At 53.2% G+C, this 19,789-nt stretch overlaps 1 protein-coding gene across 1 annotated transcript in view; it reads left to right on the top strand.

Moving 5' to 3' along the window:
- ADGRD1 (adhesion G protein-coupled receptor D1) overlaps nucleotides 1-19,789 on the top strand; it is a 51,033-nt gene that overhangs the window by 22,934 nt on the left and 8,310 nt on the right. The window contains exons 5-11 of the mRNA XM_080821575.1: nucleotides 3,758-3,937; nucleotides 7,237-7,491; nucleotides 11,165-11,229; nucleotides 11,943-12,098; nucleotides 15,107-15,166; nucleotides 17,784-17,901; nucleotides 19,054-19,164. Coding sequence (XP_080677701.1) covers nucleotides 3,758-3,937; nucleotides 7,237-7,491; nucleotides 11,165-11,229; nucleotides 11,943-12,098; nucleotides 15,107-15,166; nucleotides 17,784-17,901; nucleotides 19,054-19,164 — 945 coding nt within the window. The remainder of the gene's footprint in view (nucleotides 1-3,757; nucleotides 3,938-7,236; nucleotides 7,492-11,164; nucleotides 11,230-11,942; nucleotides 12,099-15,106; nucleotides 15,167-17,783; nucleotides 17,902-19,053; nucleotides 19,165-19,789) is intronic.

A 19,789-nucleotide genomic window follows, 5' to 3' on the forward strand; every position in this document is an offset into this window, starting at 1 on the left:
CAGTGCGAAACGCCGGCTGGGGTCGCGTCTCCCAGTCCCGTGGGCTGGCTGGGCTCAGCGGGCCCTTCTCAGTCTGGGCGTCACACAGCTGCAGTCAGGGAGCGGCCAGGCCTGGGGGCCCCCGCAGGCTCCCTCCCTCTCGCTCTGGCACCTCCGTGCTCGCGTGTGTGGCCCGGAGTTCCGCGCCGGCTCAGAGCTCAAGAGGGAGAGCGGAAGCTGTGAGACAGGGAGAGCGGCTGGGGCTGCGCCAGGGGTCACTTTGGCTGACCCCTCCAGGTCGAGGCACGCCCAGGGCAGGTGGGGAACTTGGCTCTGAGGTTTGGGGGGGGTCACATGACCTGGAAGCAGGTGGGATGGGACGTACCGCGGCTGCTTTGGAACAGTCTGTGTCAGGCTGAGTGCAGGTGTTCAGACGCTCTGCAGAACACGCACGCCCCCGTGCTCGGACGCCTCGGGAAGGCACCCGGGTGTGAGACCGTCAGTCCAGACCCTGGGCCCAGCGGTGACTCTGATGGATGCCACCTGGAGATCGCCCGGGGTGTGTGGGAGGCGCCACCCAGACTGGAGGACACTGGGGTGGGCAGGATGGCTCGGTTCTCCTGGGGCACACAGTGGGGCAGCTTCCGGGCGAGGGCACCTGGATGCCACGCCAGCCACAAGGCCTACAGGTGGCTGCGCCCTCTCCGCTCACAGCTGCTTGGGTCCACTTTGAACCACCGGCGTGCGGGACACCGTGCTGAGTCCCTGGGCCTGGGTAGGGCTGCTCTTCTACCTGGGAAGTCCCCCTGCCCCACCCCTGCCAGCTGCCCTCCCGCCCACCACAGAGACGCAGAGAGGACAGTGTGCTCACCAAGACTTCCTCGCTTGGCTTTGCTGTGCGTTCTTTTCTTGCTGTGGTTCCCGAGTAGCTTTGTGGTTTAATTCGGGGAGCGAATGCTCTCTGAAACACGGGCGGTCTCCGGGACAGAGTGCAATGGAGCAGTGATTACTGCAGCCCGCCCGCCCAGTCCCAGTCCTGTCTGCCGCCTGCTGTGTGGCCTCTCTGTGCCTCGGTTTTCCCACCTGTAAAATGGGGACACCGATCACACCTGCTTCACAGGGTTGTCGGAAGGGTTAAGAATTAATACGCGTGCGAGTCTTAGAGCAGCCCTCCTTGCTCCTGGGAATTTCGCACCACGTGCTAGTGATGGCGCTTGTCTTTATCAGGTGTTCTCCCACAGTAAGGACGTGAATTCCTTGACCGTTAGATGTATCGCACAAAGCTTTTCTCCCCCTGGATTGCCAGTTGCCCTTTGACGTTGTTACGGTAAATTATTTGCCTTGCAGAATTTTGTATTTCTGCGCTCGATCGCATCCGTCTGCTCTTGCGGTGTCTGGACGATGTTTTCTGTTTCTTTTTCTGCGTCTTGTTGAGAAAAACCTCTCTCCGTTTTATCTTTCTGGATAGACTCAGATTTAATGCTCATACGAAGAAAGAGGTGGGAACCAACTTGTCAGTCATCACACTCACTCCTTTTCCCTTCTACTTGTTTCTTTGCTGTGTGGATGGCCCGGGCACCTGCGGCCGCAGTCCTGGGGGCTGCTGGCCTTCAAGGCTCCCTGTGAGCTCCTGAGACTCTGGGAAGACGTGAACAGATGTTTCAGGATAAAGCCATTCCCCAGATAGGAGCGATTATCGTGCAGGTTACGTGGGCGAAAACAAAATGCTCGCTTACAGGCAGTGTCGCTGGCCTCGTGTCCACCCCGGACTAACACCACACTGACGGTCTTCTTTTTCTTTTACTTCCTGGACAGAAAGACATTTGGCCAAGATGGGATTGAATAAAAGGAATTTCTAAAACGCAACAAAATATTTGGAAAAAATTAACTTCCATGAATCCTCCGGGAATTCGTTTCATAACAAGAATTTCACAATGCATGTGTTCGCTTCCTGGGGAAACGGGTTGTTTCTGAGAGTGGGGAGGCTCGGCGGGGAGGCTCAGCGGCAGGGTCACGGTTCGCACTGGACTCTGGTCCCAGGGTGCCGGGTGGGCAGGAGCGGCTAGGCCCTGTGCCGGCAGTGGGCTCCGGGGAGGGTTCCGGGACCCCTGCCACCTCTGAGCAGCCTTCCATCCCCAGGCCCGTCCTTCAGGGAACTTGAGGGGCTCTACTTTCCTCGGGAGCCTTAAGCACACACCCCTATGAGGTGGGGTTGGACTCTAGCTTCTCAGAGGTCAAGAAAGGTCCAGGCCTCTGCCAATTATTTTGAGGTTCCTCTTATATTAAAGAAAAAAATGGAGAAACTCCAATCCGGGGTTATTAAATTATGCTTTTCTACATGCTTCTCAGGAACCAAATAAGGGCTCGGAGCCCACAAATCATGATACAGTCTGATCGTCACAAGACAACAGTTTGTAACAGACGTGTCAGTCCATAAGGCGTCACAGTAAAGGTGGTTGGTTCTATGTGATGGCACGTGCCAGCTGATTTGGGGACTCAGGCTGTGTCCATGATCTCATTTGAAGATAAGGCCCCAAGTCCAAGTTTGGTGCCATTTGTATAAATAAGGCCCAGGGCAAAGGGCCCTCCACCCCCGTCTTCACCCCCCGAGTCACGGGCTGGTTTTGATCAACTCTGGGCACCGTCCTCTCCCGCCTGGGCCAGATTGGGTGGGGCTGCCGGGATGATTTCCAGCTCCCACGTGAAGTTCACCCAGGTTGCTAGTGCAGCACTCACCCATGTGCATGCACTCTGTCTGTCTGTCTCTCATGCGTGCACACATGCACACACACGGACTTGACTCATATGCAAGGAGAGGGTAAATTTCACCGCAGTGAGCCCGGCAGGATAGAAGCGGTTAGAGGTCAGGAAGGCGGTCGTGGGCAGCCTAACGTGCAGATGAGCCTCCGGCCAGCTCCGGTCCCTGTGTCCCCTCCCCGAGGAGCCCGGCACCCAGGCCTGCAAGGTGACTGTGGGACGGGGTCTTCACTGTCCCCTCTGTGCCTCTGTTGGAAATTACTCTCCTAAATGTCAAAGCCCTTAAAAGCAGTCCCCCCCTTTGACTGGAAGTTCCCCACTAGGACGTTATCCTAAAGGATAGAATCTGACACATACCCGGAGGTTGAGCTTCTGGCTCTGCCTGGAGAGTGAGAAGTTAAAGGAGCCCGAGCCGCCCCGATTTAGAATGTGACGCCATGCAGACATGCGGCACGATGGCGTGCGGGTGTGTTTACGGACCTCGGAGGAAGTTGGTGATGCACGAAGTGTTTTTAGGATGTGGTTTATAAGCCCATGTACATGGGCTGGTTCCTTTCTTTGTAAAATATGCTCGCAGAAAAGGTTGTAGCAGGAGTTGCCATCAAGACGCTTCTGGACCAAGAGGAGGAGTGAGCATAGGACGGTGCTGGTTATCGGTATCTGTGAACTTGGCGGTCACTAGGTTTGAGCTTGGATCGGAGCTCGATGCTGGTCTCGTGACCTGGGACAAACAGGCCTCAGTGTCCTCATTCGCATAGGTGGAATGATAACGGGGTTGCCATGATGTTGAAGGAGATAATTTGCTCAGAACTCTCGGGAAAGTGTCCAGCCCTTGGTGAGATTTTCATAAATGTGGCCTGTTGTCATTGCCCGTGTCTCCTGAATTGAACACGCGTTGTCTCTAGAAGGGGAAAAAAGGCTTTTCACGTGGAGAGTAAGGGGCAGAGAGAACCACCTGCTTCTGGGGAGGGGTCCCTTCTGCTGTCCGTCAGTCCTGACCCTGTCCCCTTCCTTCCCTCAGGGGTCACGTTTTCTTTCTTCTGGAAGACACAAGGAGAGGCGTCCAGACCGACCCCTTTTGCTTATGGGGGACAAGTCATTTCTGACGGCTTCAGAGTCTGCTCCAGCGGCGGCAAGGGCTCTGTGGAGCTGTACACGCGGGAGAACGCCATGACCTGGGAGGCCACCTTCAGTCCGCCAGGTAAGGGCGCGGCCTGGCCTCGGCGCTCAGGGCTTGCCAGGGGAGACCGACCGGAGAGAGCCGCGTCCTGCAGCCAGGCGCCCGCGCTCCCTCCACCCCCGCTGTGTGCCTGCCTCGGGTTGCCTGATGCGTGGCCTCCGCTGCCGTGTCCTAGAGGGAAGGTGCTGTTGGGACGTGCCCCGCGCGGCCCGGAGACGTGACATGCAGTAGTGGACACCACGTGCTTAGCATGGCGGCCACTGTTTCTCGTTCTGCCTCCCTCCCCTCCCTCTCGTTTCCTCCCTCCCTCCCTTCCCTTCCCCTCCTCCTCTCCTCTCCTCCCCCTCATTGTCCCCCCCCCCCGCTGCCTCTTTCTTCTTCTCCTGCTCCCCACCCTTCCCATGCCCCCCAAGTGGTATAGACTTGGCAATATTTAGAATATGCTGTGAAAATTTTTTGGAACAGAGGCTGAGGACCGAGGGAGGAAGGGTGGTCTGGAGGAGAGACTTGGAGCTGTGGGGAGGGGTGCTCTGGGACAAGTGCGGGGCAGCAGGGGGCTGTGTAGACATTGGGGGTTTTGCAGGTGGGTGTTGTGGGGTCTTCCTGGCTCTTTCTGGAGATTCCTGTGTTCTCTTTGGTGTGAGATCAGGTTGTGCACTGGGCACGAGTCAGAGACCTGGGGCAGGAAGCTAAGCAGAGGGTCTGACTTGGAAAGTGGACGTGGGAGAGAAGTATTGGGGTGACGTTGAGGGAGAGCCCAGTCCGGGCCGGGCACTAGGAGGGAAGCACGGAGCGGGAGGTGGGTAGAACGAAGGCCTCCAAATGATACCTTTGAGATATTTAAGGACAATTCATTTTCTGACCCATTTAAAGAGGCCGTGTGTCTCAGTTGTTTAAGACATGGACGACGCCGGAGCCGAACCACCTGGGTCAAACCCTCCTCCGCACCCGCCACCTGTGCGGGCCGGGAGGCTTACTCGTTCTCCCCAAGCCTGACTCTCCATCTCACCTCTGCAAGAGGGCTGGGAGAATCGTGCCTATTTGCTTTCTCTGATCCCAGGCCAGAAAGACTCTCGGCCCCCTTCCCCACACAGAACGGTCTGTACCTCCTTCATGGCGCTTATCATGTTCTACCCAAGTCAGCTTCTTCTGCAAGAGTCTTATCTCCTTGCTCCTTGGGGCTGACACAGTATGGGGCATCTGGTAGGTTTCTTCAACACGTTCTAAGGTAAAGTCTACCGAACTCTGTTTTCCCACCCAGGAAAATGGGGAGAATTGTAAACATTTCTGCAGGGAGATACACTCTTTGTTCTGAAGAAATCTGTTATTCTTGCTTTAAACTCAAAGGCAATAAATACTACTTTGGACCCATTTAGGACCCAAGTGCTCTCCAGAGACCCAGGACGAGGAAGCGGCCCAACCCTAGGAAAGGGCCTGAGTAATTAATCGCTGGGTGGTAATGGACTGGTTGACTGGTAGAAATTTATCTTTTTATTTTTATTTATTTATTTATTTTAATAAATTTATTTGACAGACAGAGATCACAAGTAGGCAGAGAGGCAGGCAGAGAGAGAGGGGGAAGCAGGCTCCCCGCTGAGCAGAGAGCCCGATGCAGGGCTTGATCCCAGGACCCTGGGATCATGACCTGAGCCGAAGGCAGAGTCTTAATCCACTGAGCCACCCAGGTGCCCCAGAACTTTATCTTTTTAAAAAATTATTTATTTTTCATCATGATAAGTGTGCTTTTTAATCCCTACCCACCCAACCCCCAACCCCTTCCCCTCTGGTAACCACTCATCTGTTCTCTATAGTTAAGAGTCTGTTTTTTGGTTCATCTCTTCATTTTGTTTCACAAATCCCACATGAGTGAGATCCTACAGTATTTGTCTTTCTCTGACTTATTTCCCTTAGCATTAGATTCCCCAGCTCCAGCCCTGTCATTGCAAGAGGCAAGATTTCACGTTTTTTTATGGCTGAGGAATATTCTGTCGTATGTACCCACCACGTCTGCTTTCTCCGCTCAGTCCACGGACATGCGAGCTGCTTCTGCGGTTAGGCTGTTGTAGACAATGCTGCCATCGGCAGGGCTGCATGTGGCCCTTTGAATTCATATCTTTGTATTCGTTGGGTAAATACCCAGTAGTGCGATTGCTGGGTCGTAGGGTAGCTCTATTTTCAATTTTCTGAGGAACCTCCATGCTGTTCTCCAGAGGGGCTGCACCAGCTTGCGTTCCCATCAACAGTGCAGGAGGGTTCCCCTCTCTCCGCATCCTCGCCAGCATCTGTCGTTCCCTGTGTTGCTGATTTTAGCCATTCTGGCAGGTGTGAGGTGGGATCTCACTGTGGTTCTGATTTGCATTTCCCCGATGATGAGCGATGCTGTGCTTCTTCTCATGTGTCTGTTGGCCATCTGGTTGTCTTCTCTGGAGAAGTGACCGTTCCTATCATCTGTCCATTTTTTAAAATTGGATTATTTGTTTTGGGTGTTGAGTTGTATCAGTTCTTTATATACTTTGGGTACTAACCCTTTATCGGATACATTGTTTGCAATTATCATCTCCCATTCCATACGCTGCCTGTTGGTTTTGTTAGAGGTCTCCTTTGCTGTGCAGAAGCTTTTATTTTGATGATGTTCCAGTAGCTAATTGCTGGGTGATTTAAGGTGATGCCTGGCTCACGGTGGCACACACCCTTTGAAGGGCTGCCCTGCTCCTTCCAGAAGCAAGCCCATGAGTTGCCTAACACAGCACTTGCGAAACAAAGTGAGGCCCTTCGTGGGGCAAGCTGCCGTCAGAGTCTGAGGAACATTCTTCTTATTGGCGACTGTGGTTCTCATGCCAAAGAGAGTGAGCCGGGAGGGTGGCCCTACCGTGGTCCTACCATGTTGGTTGATATCACACGTCCTATGTCAGAGCAGAGGTGGACACCAACTGCTGTGGGCTGAATCAGGCCCACAGATAAGTTTTATTGTCAGATAAGTTTTATTGACCTGCACTGTGATGGCCTAGGCAGTACCAAAAAAATTTTTTGAACAAGTTATGACCGTTAGCTATTATTTCATTTTAATTTAGAATAACAAAGGATCTAATTTAAAATAGCAAAAGGTCTCTTTGGACTGCTTCTGGAGTTTTGGGATGGGGGTAAATTTTTCCCTCTGCTTCTTTCTGAGGAAAAGTCAGATCTACATTCTGACCCATGTGAGGACTCACCAAGGTCGAGAGTGACTAATCATCTCAAGAGGCAGGTGCTTAACAACCAGGAGACACACGCATGGGGAGCTCTTTCCACATCAGCAGAACAGTGATCTTTGCTCTTTCTAGGTCCCTACTGGACTCATGTCCTGTTTACATGGAAATCCAAGGAGGGTTTGAAAGTCTACGTCAACGGGACCTTGAGTACCTCCGACCCAAGTGGCAAAGTGTCTCATGCCTACGGGGAGCCCAGCGTCAACCTCGTGATAGGGTCTGAGCAGGACCAGACCAAGCGTTACGAGGACGGAGCTTTTGATGAGTTCATCATCTGGGAACGGGCCCTGACCCCGGACGAGATCTCGATGTACTTCACAGCCGCCATTGGTTAGTGGGCACGTGGGGGAGGGCTCGGGCCTGCTCTGCCCGTCTCCGGGAGGACAAGGCTCCTTCTGTCCACCTCCCTTCCCAGCACGTCTCGCTCCTCACTCTCCTGAGGCGGCCGTCTGCGCTGCAGGCGGCGAGGCACCCTGATGACCCTCAGAAATCCAGCCGCTCCTCCAGAACACTTGTTCCTTGAGATGGAGGAACTGGCAACTTAGAGGAGAGGCCCTGAGAGGAGTATCCTGCGGGTCATCGGGGGCTTTCGAGGTGTACGTGGTGGGCGATGACGCACAGCTTTGGGAGCAGACATTCCGGGCCCATTAGTGCATTCGATCAACAAAGGTTCACCTGGTGCCTCCTGCATGCCAGACCCTGATGGGGCCCAGGGAGCCCCGCGGATGCCCCTTCTTGCTCAGTACAGAGTGGTTGTTCAGAGACGGGACCCAAGGGGCAGGGAGCCTGAGTTCAAATCTTCCCTCAGCCTTGACGAGCCGTGGGACTTGGGGGTCACCTCTGTTGAGGTACAGTTCAGGGAACAGAAATGCAACCATCTAAGGTCTATGGTCCTGCGGTACCTACTGTGCTCACCGTGTTGGGCAGCCGTCCTTTCTGGTTTTAAAACCGTCTCTTCACCCGGAAAGGAAGTCCAGGACCCACTACCTCTTGCTCCCTGGGTCCTCCTCCCAGCCCGTGGCCGCCACCGATCCTTCTTCTGGGTCCTCCACATACGGACCAGTAGCAAGTGACTTTCTGTGTCTTAATCATTCCAAAGCATAACATTCTCCTTTGTAACTGGAAGGAAACGGCAGGGCGGGGTCTCCACGGACGGACAGTGACCGGGGTAAGGCGTCAGTGCAGTGCCCGCCCGTGGCAGGTTTTCCCAACACTTCCACTGTTTTAAGATTAATACTTCCTTTCCCTTCATTCGTTTTCATTCTGTCAACAGCTGAACACAACTGATTCTTTATTTTAACTTCAAATAATCTGCCAAAAAAATGACAGTTGCTCGTAAACATCCGTTGGCCGGCCGCTGCGCTGACAGCAGGGACAGGCCAGGACCAGGAGGTAGAAAGCCGGCCTCCCCTTGGGGTCCGACAGTGAACCCCTCAGCTATTAGGACCCTGTGATTACATGACAGAAAACACGACGAAAGTGATTTACAGCAAGAAGGGAATTAAACAGTCTCACACAATGGAAACAATAGAAGAACATCTGCTTCAGGACCAGTTTGCTCTAGGTGCTCACACGTGTCACTAAGAGTGTTTGTGTTTGACTCTGCTCCTTCTTGTGATGCCGGCATGGCTGCCAATCCCTCTACGTCCCCTCCCCGTCCTCAACAGAAGGCCAGAGCTTCTCTTTCCTGCCATCTCCCGCAGCAGGGCTGCCCAGGACTCTCATTTGGCCAGGATGGTCCATGTGTTTCCCTGGGGGGCGAGCCCTGTGGCCGGGGCTGCAGAGTACGCTGATGGCCCGAAGCCTGGGTCATCGTCTGCCTCTGGCAGAGGCGGTCATGGCAGTGGGGCCAGCTGCATCTGCAACTCAGAGGAGAGGGGACCCCCAGCGACTGGGCTGCGGCTCTTGGGAGCAGGGCACAGCTGCTGTGCGTGCAGGACATCTCTGTCCACTCCCGTCTTTGAGACGCCTGTTTTTCACTGAGAAGGTGGAATTCGTTCCTTATACATAAGTGACATGAGGACAAAATATAGGTCCTGTACAATACAAAAGATATTTTTTTAATTAAATTTTTTATTTATTTTCAGTGTAACAGTATTCATTGTTTTTTCACCACACCCAGTGCTCCATGCAATCTGTGCCCTCCCTAATACCCACCACCTGGTTCCCCCACCCTCCCACCCCTGCCCCTTCAAAACCCTCAGGTTGTTTTTCAGAGTCCATAGTCTCTCATGGTTCACCTCCCCTTCCAATTTCCCTCAACTCCCTTCTCCTCTCCATCTACCCTTGTCCTCTATATTATTTGTTATGCTCCACCAATAAGTGAAACCATATGATACTTGACTTTCTCTATTTGACTTATTTCACTCAGCATAATCTCTTCCAGTCCTGTCCATGTTGCTACAAAAATTGGGTATTCGTCCTTTCTGATGGAGGCATCATACTCCATAGTGTATATGGACCACATCTTCCTTATCCATTCATCCGTTGAAGGGCATCTTGGTTCTTTCCACAGTTTGGCGACCGTGGCCATTGCTGCTATAAACATTGGGGTACAGATGGCCCTTCTTTTCACTACATCTGTATCTTTGGGATAAATACCCAGCAGTGCAATTTCAGGGTCATAGGGAAGATCTATTTTTAATTTCCTGAGGAATCTCCACACTGTTCTCCAAAGTGGCTGCACCAGTTTGCATTCCCACCAACAGTGTAAGAGGGTTCCCCTTTCTCCACATCCTCTCCGACACACGTTGTTTCCTGTCTTGCTAATTTTGGCCATTCTAACTGGTGTAAGGTGGTATCTCAATGTGGTTTTGATTTGAATCTCCCTGATGGCTAGTGATGATGAACATTTTTTCATGTGTCTGGTAGCCATTTGTATGTCTTCATTGGAGAAGTGTCTGTTCATATCTTCTGCCCATTTTTTAATATGATTATCTGTTTTGTGTGTGTTGAGTTTGAGGAGTATTAATCTCCTCCATTTCATAGCCTAAGATTCAGAGATTGTCCCTTTGAGACCAAGATGCTGTCTGTATTTGTGTTATTGAAAGCCTCCAACAAACCCTGGTTTCCTGATACCTCACTGCTTTATTAACCCCGGAAAGAGGTATCGCTGTTCCTAGCTCCTGCAGCTGTCTCAGCAAACTCATGTCCCCAGGACATCCCAGGGCTCGGATGGGGAGCATCAGCCCCGCACACGACACAGCGTTTCAGGCCACGTTGCCCTCCGTGCCCTGTGAAGGTGGTGTCTGAGTTTGGGGGCGATTCAGGAGAGGTGTTGCCTTAACCCTTACGTGTCCCAGGAGCACGTGCATGCATCTTTGCTGAACCAGAACTAGACTCATCACACCCCACGTTGCTTGGGGACTTGGTTCTGAAGACTGGTCATGTGACATAAATCACATATAGAGAAAATGACCAGAAGTCTCTCGGACGGCCCCATCCAGCCGTCCGTCAGAGCCAGGTTTAACCCAGCTGTAATAATTTATGATTAACCAAATAGGGGAGAAAGAACTAGAATCCTAGGGGTCGAAAGGGCTCAAGAGGACAGTCCCCACCCCCCCTTCATCTCACTCCACCTGTCTGGGAGGGAAGGCTGGACCGGACGGATTGTTTGTCCTCACCCCAGACTAACGGCCCTCTGTGTTCCATCCCCCGCTGGTCCCGATGCGGTGAGGGCGATTTCTTCTGGTTCTCTATTTATTTGAAATCGGTAAATGCTTGTATAAAATCATCGCTTTATATGATGACTTGCATGAAGGGTGTTCAAAAGCAATTTGAAACATAAATAGGAAAGTAATGTGACCTGGGAAAATCCATACCATCTGCCCATTAAGCTGATTTATTAGCCGTTCATCTTTCCAGCCGCATTCCTACTCAAAACATTCTCAGGCTGTCTTGGATGTGTCTGAAGCTGGAGAGTCCTGAGTAAAGACAGGCCTTCCTTAGGGGGAAAGATGGACCATGTTTCAGTCCCTAATCAAGCGTTACTGATTCTTTCCAGGAAAGCATGCTTTGTCGTCTTCACCACCACCAAACGTCTTCATGACCCCCCCAGCCAACACCGTGGTAAGCACACGCATTGATCTCGGTCCCCCTTGTTGAAGCCCTTCTGCTTAGCCTGTGTGCCAGGACCGAATTCCACTGGACAGTCTGGCTCTCTCTTCTTGGCAGTATAGTGTCTGGGAAGAAATCAGCCCTGGAGGGGAAGCTAGCTTTGGCCGAAGGGAAAGGCCTCTGCTCCTCGTGGTCTGTGGCCTCAGGGGCCAAAAGGAAGTCAACCAGACTGCCCAGGGACACAGACACTGAGACCGTCTCCGGGGCAGGCGGCACAGTGAGCGGAGAGGAGGGGGGACCTGTGCCGAGGCTCGTTTTCGCTTCGTGCCCCTTCTCCCGACGTTTGAGGGAAGATCCGTCCATACAGAAACGTTCCCCTCTGGAATTAGTACTTATAATCCCACCGCTTTCCCTTCCTCGGGGGCTCTAAGGGCAAGGGAGGGCACAGACTCTCGTACCTTTGGTGCAGGTTCAAACGCCGGTTCCACGTGTATTTCTGGGTGAGCTTCCCCGCGCTTGGTTTCATCTCTCAAATGGGTGCGTATTTCTTGAAGTTGCTGAGAGGGAGAGAGTCAGTCTGTGTCAGGCAGTCGCGGAGGTGCCTCCCGGTACACGGTCGGCGCAACCGCCGTCGTCACCATGGGGCTGTAAGAGGGCGCGCCGGACTTCGGTGGGACTTCTCGGCTTTAGTCCCGAGCTGGAATCACGCCTGTCATTTCTTTCAGGTGCCCACCAACGCTTACCATCCCGTCATGACCAACTTGACAGAGGCGAGGAAAAACTTCCAGAGTCCAGGAACCATCGTGAGCCACCTGCGAAACATGTCCCTTAAATTACCCAATAAGCCTCTCTCGCAGGAAATGGCGCTGAACCTCACCCAGGTAAAGCTACTTGATTTCTGCGCCTGGCCGGTCGGGGATGGCAAAGCGCCAGATCCTGACGCACAGGCATGTTTTGTTCAATCTGCACAGTTATAGAAAGTCAGGAACTCTTACGTGACAGTCTGGGTTCTGGACTCATCATGAGCCACTAGGTAGGGTGGCCCGTCCCGCCAGCTCCGTCCAGCTCGCTGGGGCCTCCTTCAGCTCTGCCCCGGCTCCTTGTCGCTCCCGTCTCCACACCCGCCCGGCCGCCCGCCATCTGGGCACGCAGCTCCAGTTCCAGCCCTCACTGCCTCCCTTGGTGACAGGTGGAGGGTGGGACTGGGTCTTGGCAGGGGTAGCCGCGGTTCACTAGACCACAGGCTGCACACATTGTGACCCACAGTGCTGTGACTTACAGGTCAGTGGGAATTGCCAAAGTCACAGAAAACACTTAGTGAATGTGCATTGATGGCATGGAATCAAGGTGCTGCCGCTTCTCACTCTCCTCTAAACACCCTTAAGGTCGAGGTAGAGCGTCCCTGGCGGGTAGAGGGGGGGCACCGGGGTTCTGGGCCGAGGTGGAGAGAGAAGGCCCGGCTGAGTGGGTTCCTCCCAGAAAGAGCGGCTTCCAGGTCCGAGCAGGGCGCAGAGCGCTGGCTCAGGGCTGAGCGTCCCTCAGTGGTTCCTTGCCTGTGTCCTCGGTCTCTGCCCTGCTGCGATGTTGGGGAGACAACAGGATACTCAGCTCGGGGGACCCGCATGCATTCCTGTGTGCTGACGACGGTGGCGTTAGGTGAGCGCTCTGGAAGGCTTGCTGGCAGAAGGCAGACCCAAGGAGCGCGTGAGAAGATGCCCTGGGTGCCCAGGTGCCCCGAAATGGAAGGAGGGCCCCACTTGCTTTCCTGCCCCTGTGGGGGGAAGAGAGAGCCGGCTTCTCAGGCATCTCCGTCCATCCCCAAACCCTGCCCATCTCTGGTTCGATGAGAAATAATATCCAGTTTTCCACGTCCTGGCTTCCCACCACTAGCAACTGGACAGGAAAATGGCGAGAAGTCATTTCCTGCGCTGGGTGATAAGGGGCCCGTTAGCCACATCTGGCTGGGGAGTCTGTGAACTGCAGTGAATTCAAAGTCAGATGTGAGACGTGAAATCCAGGCTCTCAATGGGATATACACCGGATTCCTAACACTTAGGAGAAAGAGAAGAATGTAAAATATTGAATTGACAATTTTTATCTTGGCATGTGGAAGTACCAATTTAGATATACGGGGCTAAGAAAGACGTAGAATTAGTTTGAAACATATAATTAGGAGAAACATAATTAGTTTCATCTGTTTACTCTTTACTTTTTAAAATATGACTACCAGAGGCGTCCCGGGTGGCTCAGTCGGTTAAGCCCCAAGTCTTGGTTTGGGCTCAGGTCACATCAGGGTTCTGAGATCAGGATTCTCCGTCTCCCGCCACCACGCCTCGCCCAGCAGGTGCATACATGCATGCAAACAAATCATATGACTACGAGAAAATTTAAAAGTGGAAATGTGGCCGGCATTCTATTTTTATCCCACCAGGCTGCTCTGCTGGAGTAGGAATCAGCAATTTATAGCCCTTAGGCCAGGTCTGGTGTGTTGATTGTTTTTGTAATAAAGTTTTATTGGAACATGCTCGTCTAGTCACAGTGGCCTGTGGCTGCATTTGCACTACAATGGCAGAGTTGAGTGTGACAGAGCTGTATGGCCTTCAAGCCTCAATACTTTACTAGATGAACTTTTTTTTTTTTTTAAAGTGCAGACTCTTCTCCTAGATCATAAATTCTGCCCACGAGACCTCAAGCCCAGTATTTTGTTCATCCTTTGTTCATAAGGTCTTGCCCTTTAGGGTCTTAATCAGTATTTATCAAATAAACGCAATGAAAGAGTGAGGAGTTTTGAGGATATATTCTCTAAATATTTGGTGCCTTAAAGTGTGAGGAAGTATGTGATTTATTCTGGAGATGGTAGTTTGGTGGAGATATGGGAGACTTTGATCAGGATCTAAGGTTTTGGTTTTTCTTTTAAGATTTTATTTATTTATTCATAAGAGACAGAGAGAAAGAGAGAGAGAGGTAGAGAGGCAGAGAGAGAGGGGGAAGCAGGCTCCCTGTTGAGCAGAGAGCCCGATGCGGGGCTTGATCCCAGGACCCTGAGATCATGACCTGAACCGAAGGCAGAGGCTTAACCCACTGAGTCATCCAGGCACCTTGGTCAGGCTTCAAGTTTAATTCTGTGTCTATAGTTGGAGACAAACAGTCAAAAGGCAACATGAGGGATGTGGACTGGACCTGGTGTCAGGCAACAGGGAGTGGTGAGGACTGGGGTGCACGGAGGAACACGTATCTGACTAAGGGGGCCGCTCCTGCTTCACTTTGGCCAACAGTGGCCGCGTGGGACTGTGGGCCGGGGTGGCCTGAGCTTCTGCTCTTCTCCAAGGAAGCCGGAAATGCACATATTTTCATTTGAATCTCCCCTCTTGAACATGGTAAAAGCTAATTTACTTTCTTTAGAACAGTGGTGAGCCAAACCAAACATGATGTTAAGCTGGTCTGACCAAGGGTCTCCAAGTAACTTCTTTATGGAGAGGTGGTTTCCAGTGAGCACACGTGGTTTTGTGTCACCTCGGCTCCGCTACCCAAGGAAGGCATGTTCAGCTGCTCACGGTTCATTCACTTGTTCATTCAACAGGCAGTCCCGAGGGCCGCTTTTCTCTCCTTCGGGGAGAAGGAGTGCTTCGGGGTTTCTCCATGACTAAGCTGTGTTCATTCTGACATCTGTATGCTTATCGCTGACGAGCGGCTCGTCACAGGGAGGGAACAAGGTGACAGCTCTGAAGGACTTTGTAAAACATAACCTCTTGTGCTGATGGGAGCTGTTTGTCTTTATTACCATACGTAAAACCCAGCCAGTGCCTGATAAGACACGGAGAAATCAAAGGTCTTGACATTTTGAGGATTAAGGATACGTGCTAAGCAGTGTCATTTTGTCTGCCTGTAGGTTTTCTTAAAGACCATGGGAGAGGTTCTTCAACTGCCCAGTTGGGTCGATGTGTCAGAGGTAAGGAAAAAAAAAGAACATTTTTGGTTGTCAAAATGTATGCGCTTTGCCAACTGCTGTGTCTTCCTAGAGGTGGTGTAAATATGGCCCAATTCACATCTCTGAGAGAAATGATGCACCTTCCAGTCTTGCCATCTGGGTCATTAGAGCTCATTTTGACCAGATATGCAACGGAGTTCAAGTGCCGTGTCTTCTGTGGGGCTCAGGAAGTGTGCGGATGTCACTAATGTGTTATCCTTCCTGGCACCGAGCTGGGGAGCGGCTGCCTGTCTTCATGAGGAGTGTATACTAAGTTGATCTCTATTTATCATTTATTATTTTTAAAAAAGACTTTATTTATTTATTTGACATAGAGATCACAAGCAGGCAGAGAGAGAGGGGGAAGCAGGCTCCCTGCTGAGCAGAGAGCCCGATGTGGGGCTCTATCCCAGGACCCTGAGATCATGACCTGAGCCGAAGGCAGAGGCTTTAACCCACTGAGCCAGCAAGGCACCCCTATTTATCATTTTAATAAAGTATTTTTCACCATCACATTGTTCTTGAGTGGTAAGAAAAAAACATGTTTTATGCCTAAAGATCCCTAGATTAAGTGAAAAAAAAAAAGGAACATGTGATGATATGTTTCATGATCATAAACATAAAAAGAAAAAAAAACCTTTTCATTTTCCCTGAACTGCAAATAATTAGAAAGGAGAATGGAATATACTTTTTTCTTTTTAAAAGTAACTGCATTGACTTTACCATTTAACAAATGAAACAAGTTAATGTGTTGTGGAAGGCAGGAACTGCCGAAGACAAAAACCTTTAAAAAGAGCCGTCCCCCGAAGCCTTAAGGCAGGCCGTGACCGTGAGCCCTCTCGTGTACGTTCCGTCCCATCCACCGCTGTCTTCAGCTACGTGCAGGACAGTTTCCAACGACAGGGGGCACATCAGGCAGCCCAGGCTAGGTTGTGCTGCGGTGACAGAGAGACCCCCGCATTTCAGTGGTGAAGCACAGTTGAAACTTACTTCTCACTCCTGCAAAGTCCCAAGTGGGTCCGAGGAGCCTTTCCTCAGTCCGTGACTTTGGGGGCCTGGCCCTGTCCGTTTTCTGATGATGTGGTCTCTCCGCATGACGTCCAAGGTTGCCCGGGAGGCTGGAGGACTCCTAGCCGCCTTGCTCAGCAGAGTGGCAGCACACTGGTGTGGGATTGCCGCGCTTGCTCTCCTGAACCCCTATGATGTTTAAACAGTATTTGGCAGTTCGAGGCAGAAATGCTGTTCATGAGACTGCAGTAGGTTTTGTCTCTGAACTTTTTATTTGAACAGCTTCAAACGGAACAAGATGGAATGAACACGGGCAAAGGGAGCAGGAAAAGAGGGGACCTGCCTTTAAGACTGATACGGTCTTATCTAGAAACAAATTCTTTTTTAAAAAGGCACGACCCTCCAGCGTCCACGCCTTCCGGGGGGTAGTCTGTGTACAGGGCTGCAGCCCAGGAGCCCTGGAAAATGGCCAGCGGAGGCCCCGAGCAGACCCATTTCATCAGCGTCATTTTAAAGTGACTTTCTCTGAACGCTGTGTCACAAGATGTGAATAATCATGGAGCTCTTCAGACTCAGGCGGGCTGTAACGTGCCTTCGAGAGAAGGTATGAATCAGCTACCGCCCAGCCGAAGTGCACATCCGAGACACAGATTTCCATGTGTTTGACTGTGCTCGGCTGATTGAAATCGGGCCACAGGCCTCAAAGAAAATGTCTAAAATTGGCCTCAATGTTCTCTTCGCAGCTCATTAGATGCTCATGGAGCGCGTCTGTGAGAGAATGCTAAGGATCCTTAGCAAACAGACGCCTTCCAGAAAGGCGGGAAGGAGGGAAGGGGCCCAGCGGCAGAGAGGCACAGCCACCGTGCCCCCGAGGGCCCGAGAGGCCCTGTCCCCAGTAGCGGTGTGTCTGATGATGGGGGCGGAGCTCAGTCTGAGCGGTCCGCAGAGATGCGGGGTGACCAGGAGGGACCCCCGCCTTCTTGGGGCAGCATCCATTGGGATCCTGTCTGCATTGGGGACTCAGAATGAGTGAAGAGGGCGCTTGGAGGGAAGGGGTGCACCAGGCAGGTCAGACGGGATTTGGGGTTCTGACAGCTCCAAAGCATCCCTCCCCTGCATGGACGCTGGGATGAAGCTTCTGGTGTCCTTGTCCTGGAGGGGACTTGGGGACAATCAGCCCCCTCCTCCTGAAACAGAAGGGGTTAAGGCAGGCCGGTCAGAGATTACAGAGGTGAGTTCTGAGTGCAGCTGGGCCCAGGCCTCTGTCACCTGTGTCTAAGCATAGAAGCCTTGCGGCCAATGACCTGGGTGACTGGGGATGTCTGTGTGCTGTGAGCTCCACCGGTGGGCCTCGCCCGTGAGAAGTGTAGTGCTGGGGGCTGTCCCCCGCTCCTTCTCATCTGCTCATAGAGAGCACGGGCCTGGCCCACCGTGACCTCCAGGGACGCAGCGGGCTCTCGCTGTGGCTGGGTGCAGGGGGGTCCAGTGCGGAGCCCGGCGGCATGTTGGGCGGATGGGCCTCCGGTGGGCCTCAGGGTGCTTGCGGTGCAGGTTCCGTTGTCTAAGTGCCCTCATGTGGCGTTGTGTTCAGGACAATGCCATGGTGCTGGGCTTGATCGAGACCATCGACACCGTCATGGTCCACATCTCTTCCAACCTGGACGCCAGCCAGCCCCAGGTCACCATTGTCGGCTCTTCTTCCATGGCAGGTACTGGTCGGCTCGGGGTGGGATGCGGCCTCGGGCGCAGGCGTCGGGGCAGGGGACTCCGGAGGCCCGCTGGCCTGTGCGGTTTGCTCTGCCAGCCCCGCGCTCACCCACACGCGCACAAGGAGGGACGTACACGTCTGCACAGGGGCGCGCACACACCTGCAGAGGTGCACACACAGTGCACACACACACGCCCACAGGTGCGCACACGCTCGCGCACAGGTACCCACACACCAGCACACGCCTCTATACACACAGCGCATAAACACACGGGCAAAGGCACACACGCGTGCAGGTGTGCACAGACACACACACAGGTGCACACACACGCGTAGCAGCAAACACACCATCGTTTCAGACACACCTCTCTGCTTTTGTAAACTGTGTCGCCCTTACACAAAGTCACGCTCCAGAGGGAGCGTGTCCTCAGCCAGGATGCGGACACAAAGCTACGGGAGCATTTGATGGTGACTCGGGGGCTGGACGGATCTTGGGTGACAGTCGTCTCTGCTCGGAACGGGAGTCAAAAAGCAGCAGCTCCTTTGAGCATCTGTGGAATAAAAGGTTGTAGAATCAGGTTTCGCAGAGCCAGATGGAGGCTTGGCCTAAATCTGCTTTCCAAGATAATCGGCACAGAGTCCCACTTCCCCTGACTTCACGGCCCCTCCCTTTGAAAAGTCTTTATCTAAAGCAGCATTGCATAGCTGATACTCTCCCACAAGAGCCAGACTCTGGGGCAGGGGCTAAACTGACCCATGGAGGTGAGTGTTAGTGGGACTGTTGGCTGAGATAGTGACCGATGGCTGGAAGGCCAGCTTCTCCGGCACCTTCTTTCTCCCATGTGTCCTGGGTGCCTCAGAGTGTGGTGAGGAGCAGCCCTGAGAGCTGACGGGCGGCCCCGAGGGAAGGAGGGGTCGCCTCGGGCCACAAGGCCCCCACCACCGTGTGTGGCCAGCTCGATGAGGCAGCCGTATGGTGGAAATGACTTGCCTGGACCCTTATTTTCTCAGGTCGTCATTGTCTAGAGGTAATTACACTGCCCAGGGGAGCTCATTCTGTTAGCAAAAGCAGAAGCAGATGGGCCTTTACAGCCCAATTTCCTGCGCCTTGGAGCTTACTGACTGTGGCTTCCTGTCTTTGGCTTGTTCTCAGAGTTTTCTGTGGCCAAACTCCTGCCCGAGACCATAAATTCCTCCCACTACCGCTTCCCAGCCCAGGGGCAGAGCTATATCAAGGTTCCCCACGAGGCGTTCCGCAGCCAAGGTGAGTGCAGCTGCTGAGGCCGCCCCAGGACCTCCGGGGCTGTGCACATGTGCGGGCGGCTGCGACCCTGCAGACACACGGCCCTCACGCCTGCTCGCCTGTTCCTGCGGGAGCGGCTCCGGGCCAGCCTTTCTCGGGGGCTGGTGGGGGCGGGGGGTCCTGGCAAGCGCCTGAGCTGCTAACTCAGAATGCTGATTCCGAGGGCACCCCAGCCTCGTGAACTGGAACTGGGGAGGAGGGCTGGGAATCTGCATTTTGGACAGGCTCTTGAGGTGATTCAGGTCCACTGTGAAAGACACCTGTGTCCTCCCGGAGCGGCATGGTGACATGTAAACAGACTATGAAGAGACGGGGCTGTGCCCCCTCCCCCACCCAGGGTGGACTCAGGCTAGGTGAGGGGTGTCCACCCGGGGTTCTCCATCCCCCTCAGGTGGCTCAGGCAGCTCTGGCCATTTTTGCTGCAGGGACAGCCCCACTGGTCCCTTGAAAAGTGAATGCCCCCACTGCTCGTTCCTCGGGCTGTCGGGGGAGTCTGGGATTCTCTGCTCCTGACAATCTGGCCAGAGGACATGCACTGCCCAGAGACTGGGGACAAAGAGCAGCCCGGGTAGTGTAGGATCTCGGT

This window comes from Martes martes, assembly GCF_963455335.1.
Source record: "Martes martes genome assembly, chromosome: 13".
NCBI lineage: Eukaryota > Metazoa > Chordata > Mammalia > Carnivora > Mustelidae > Martes > Martes martes.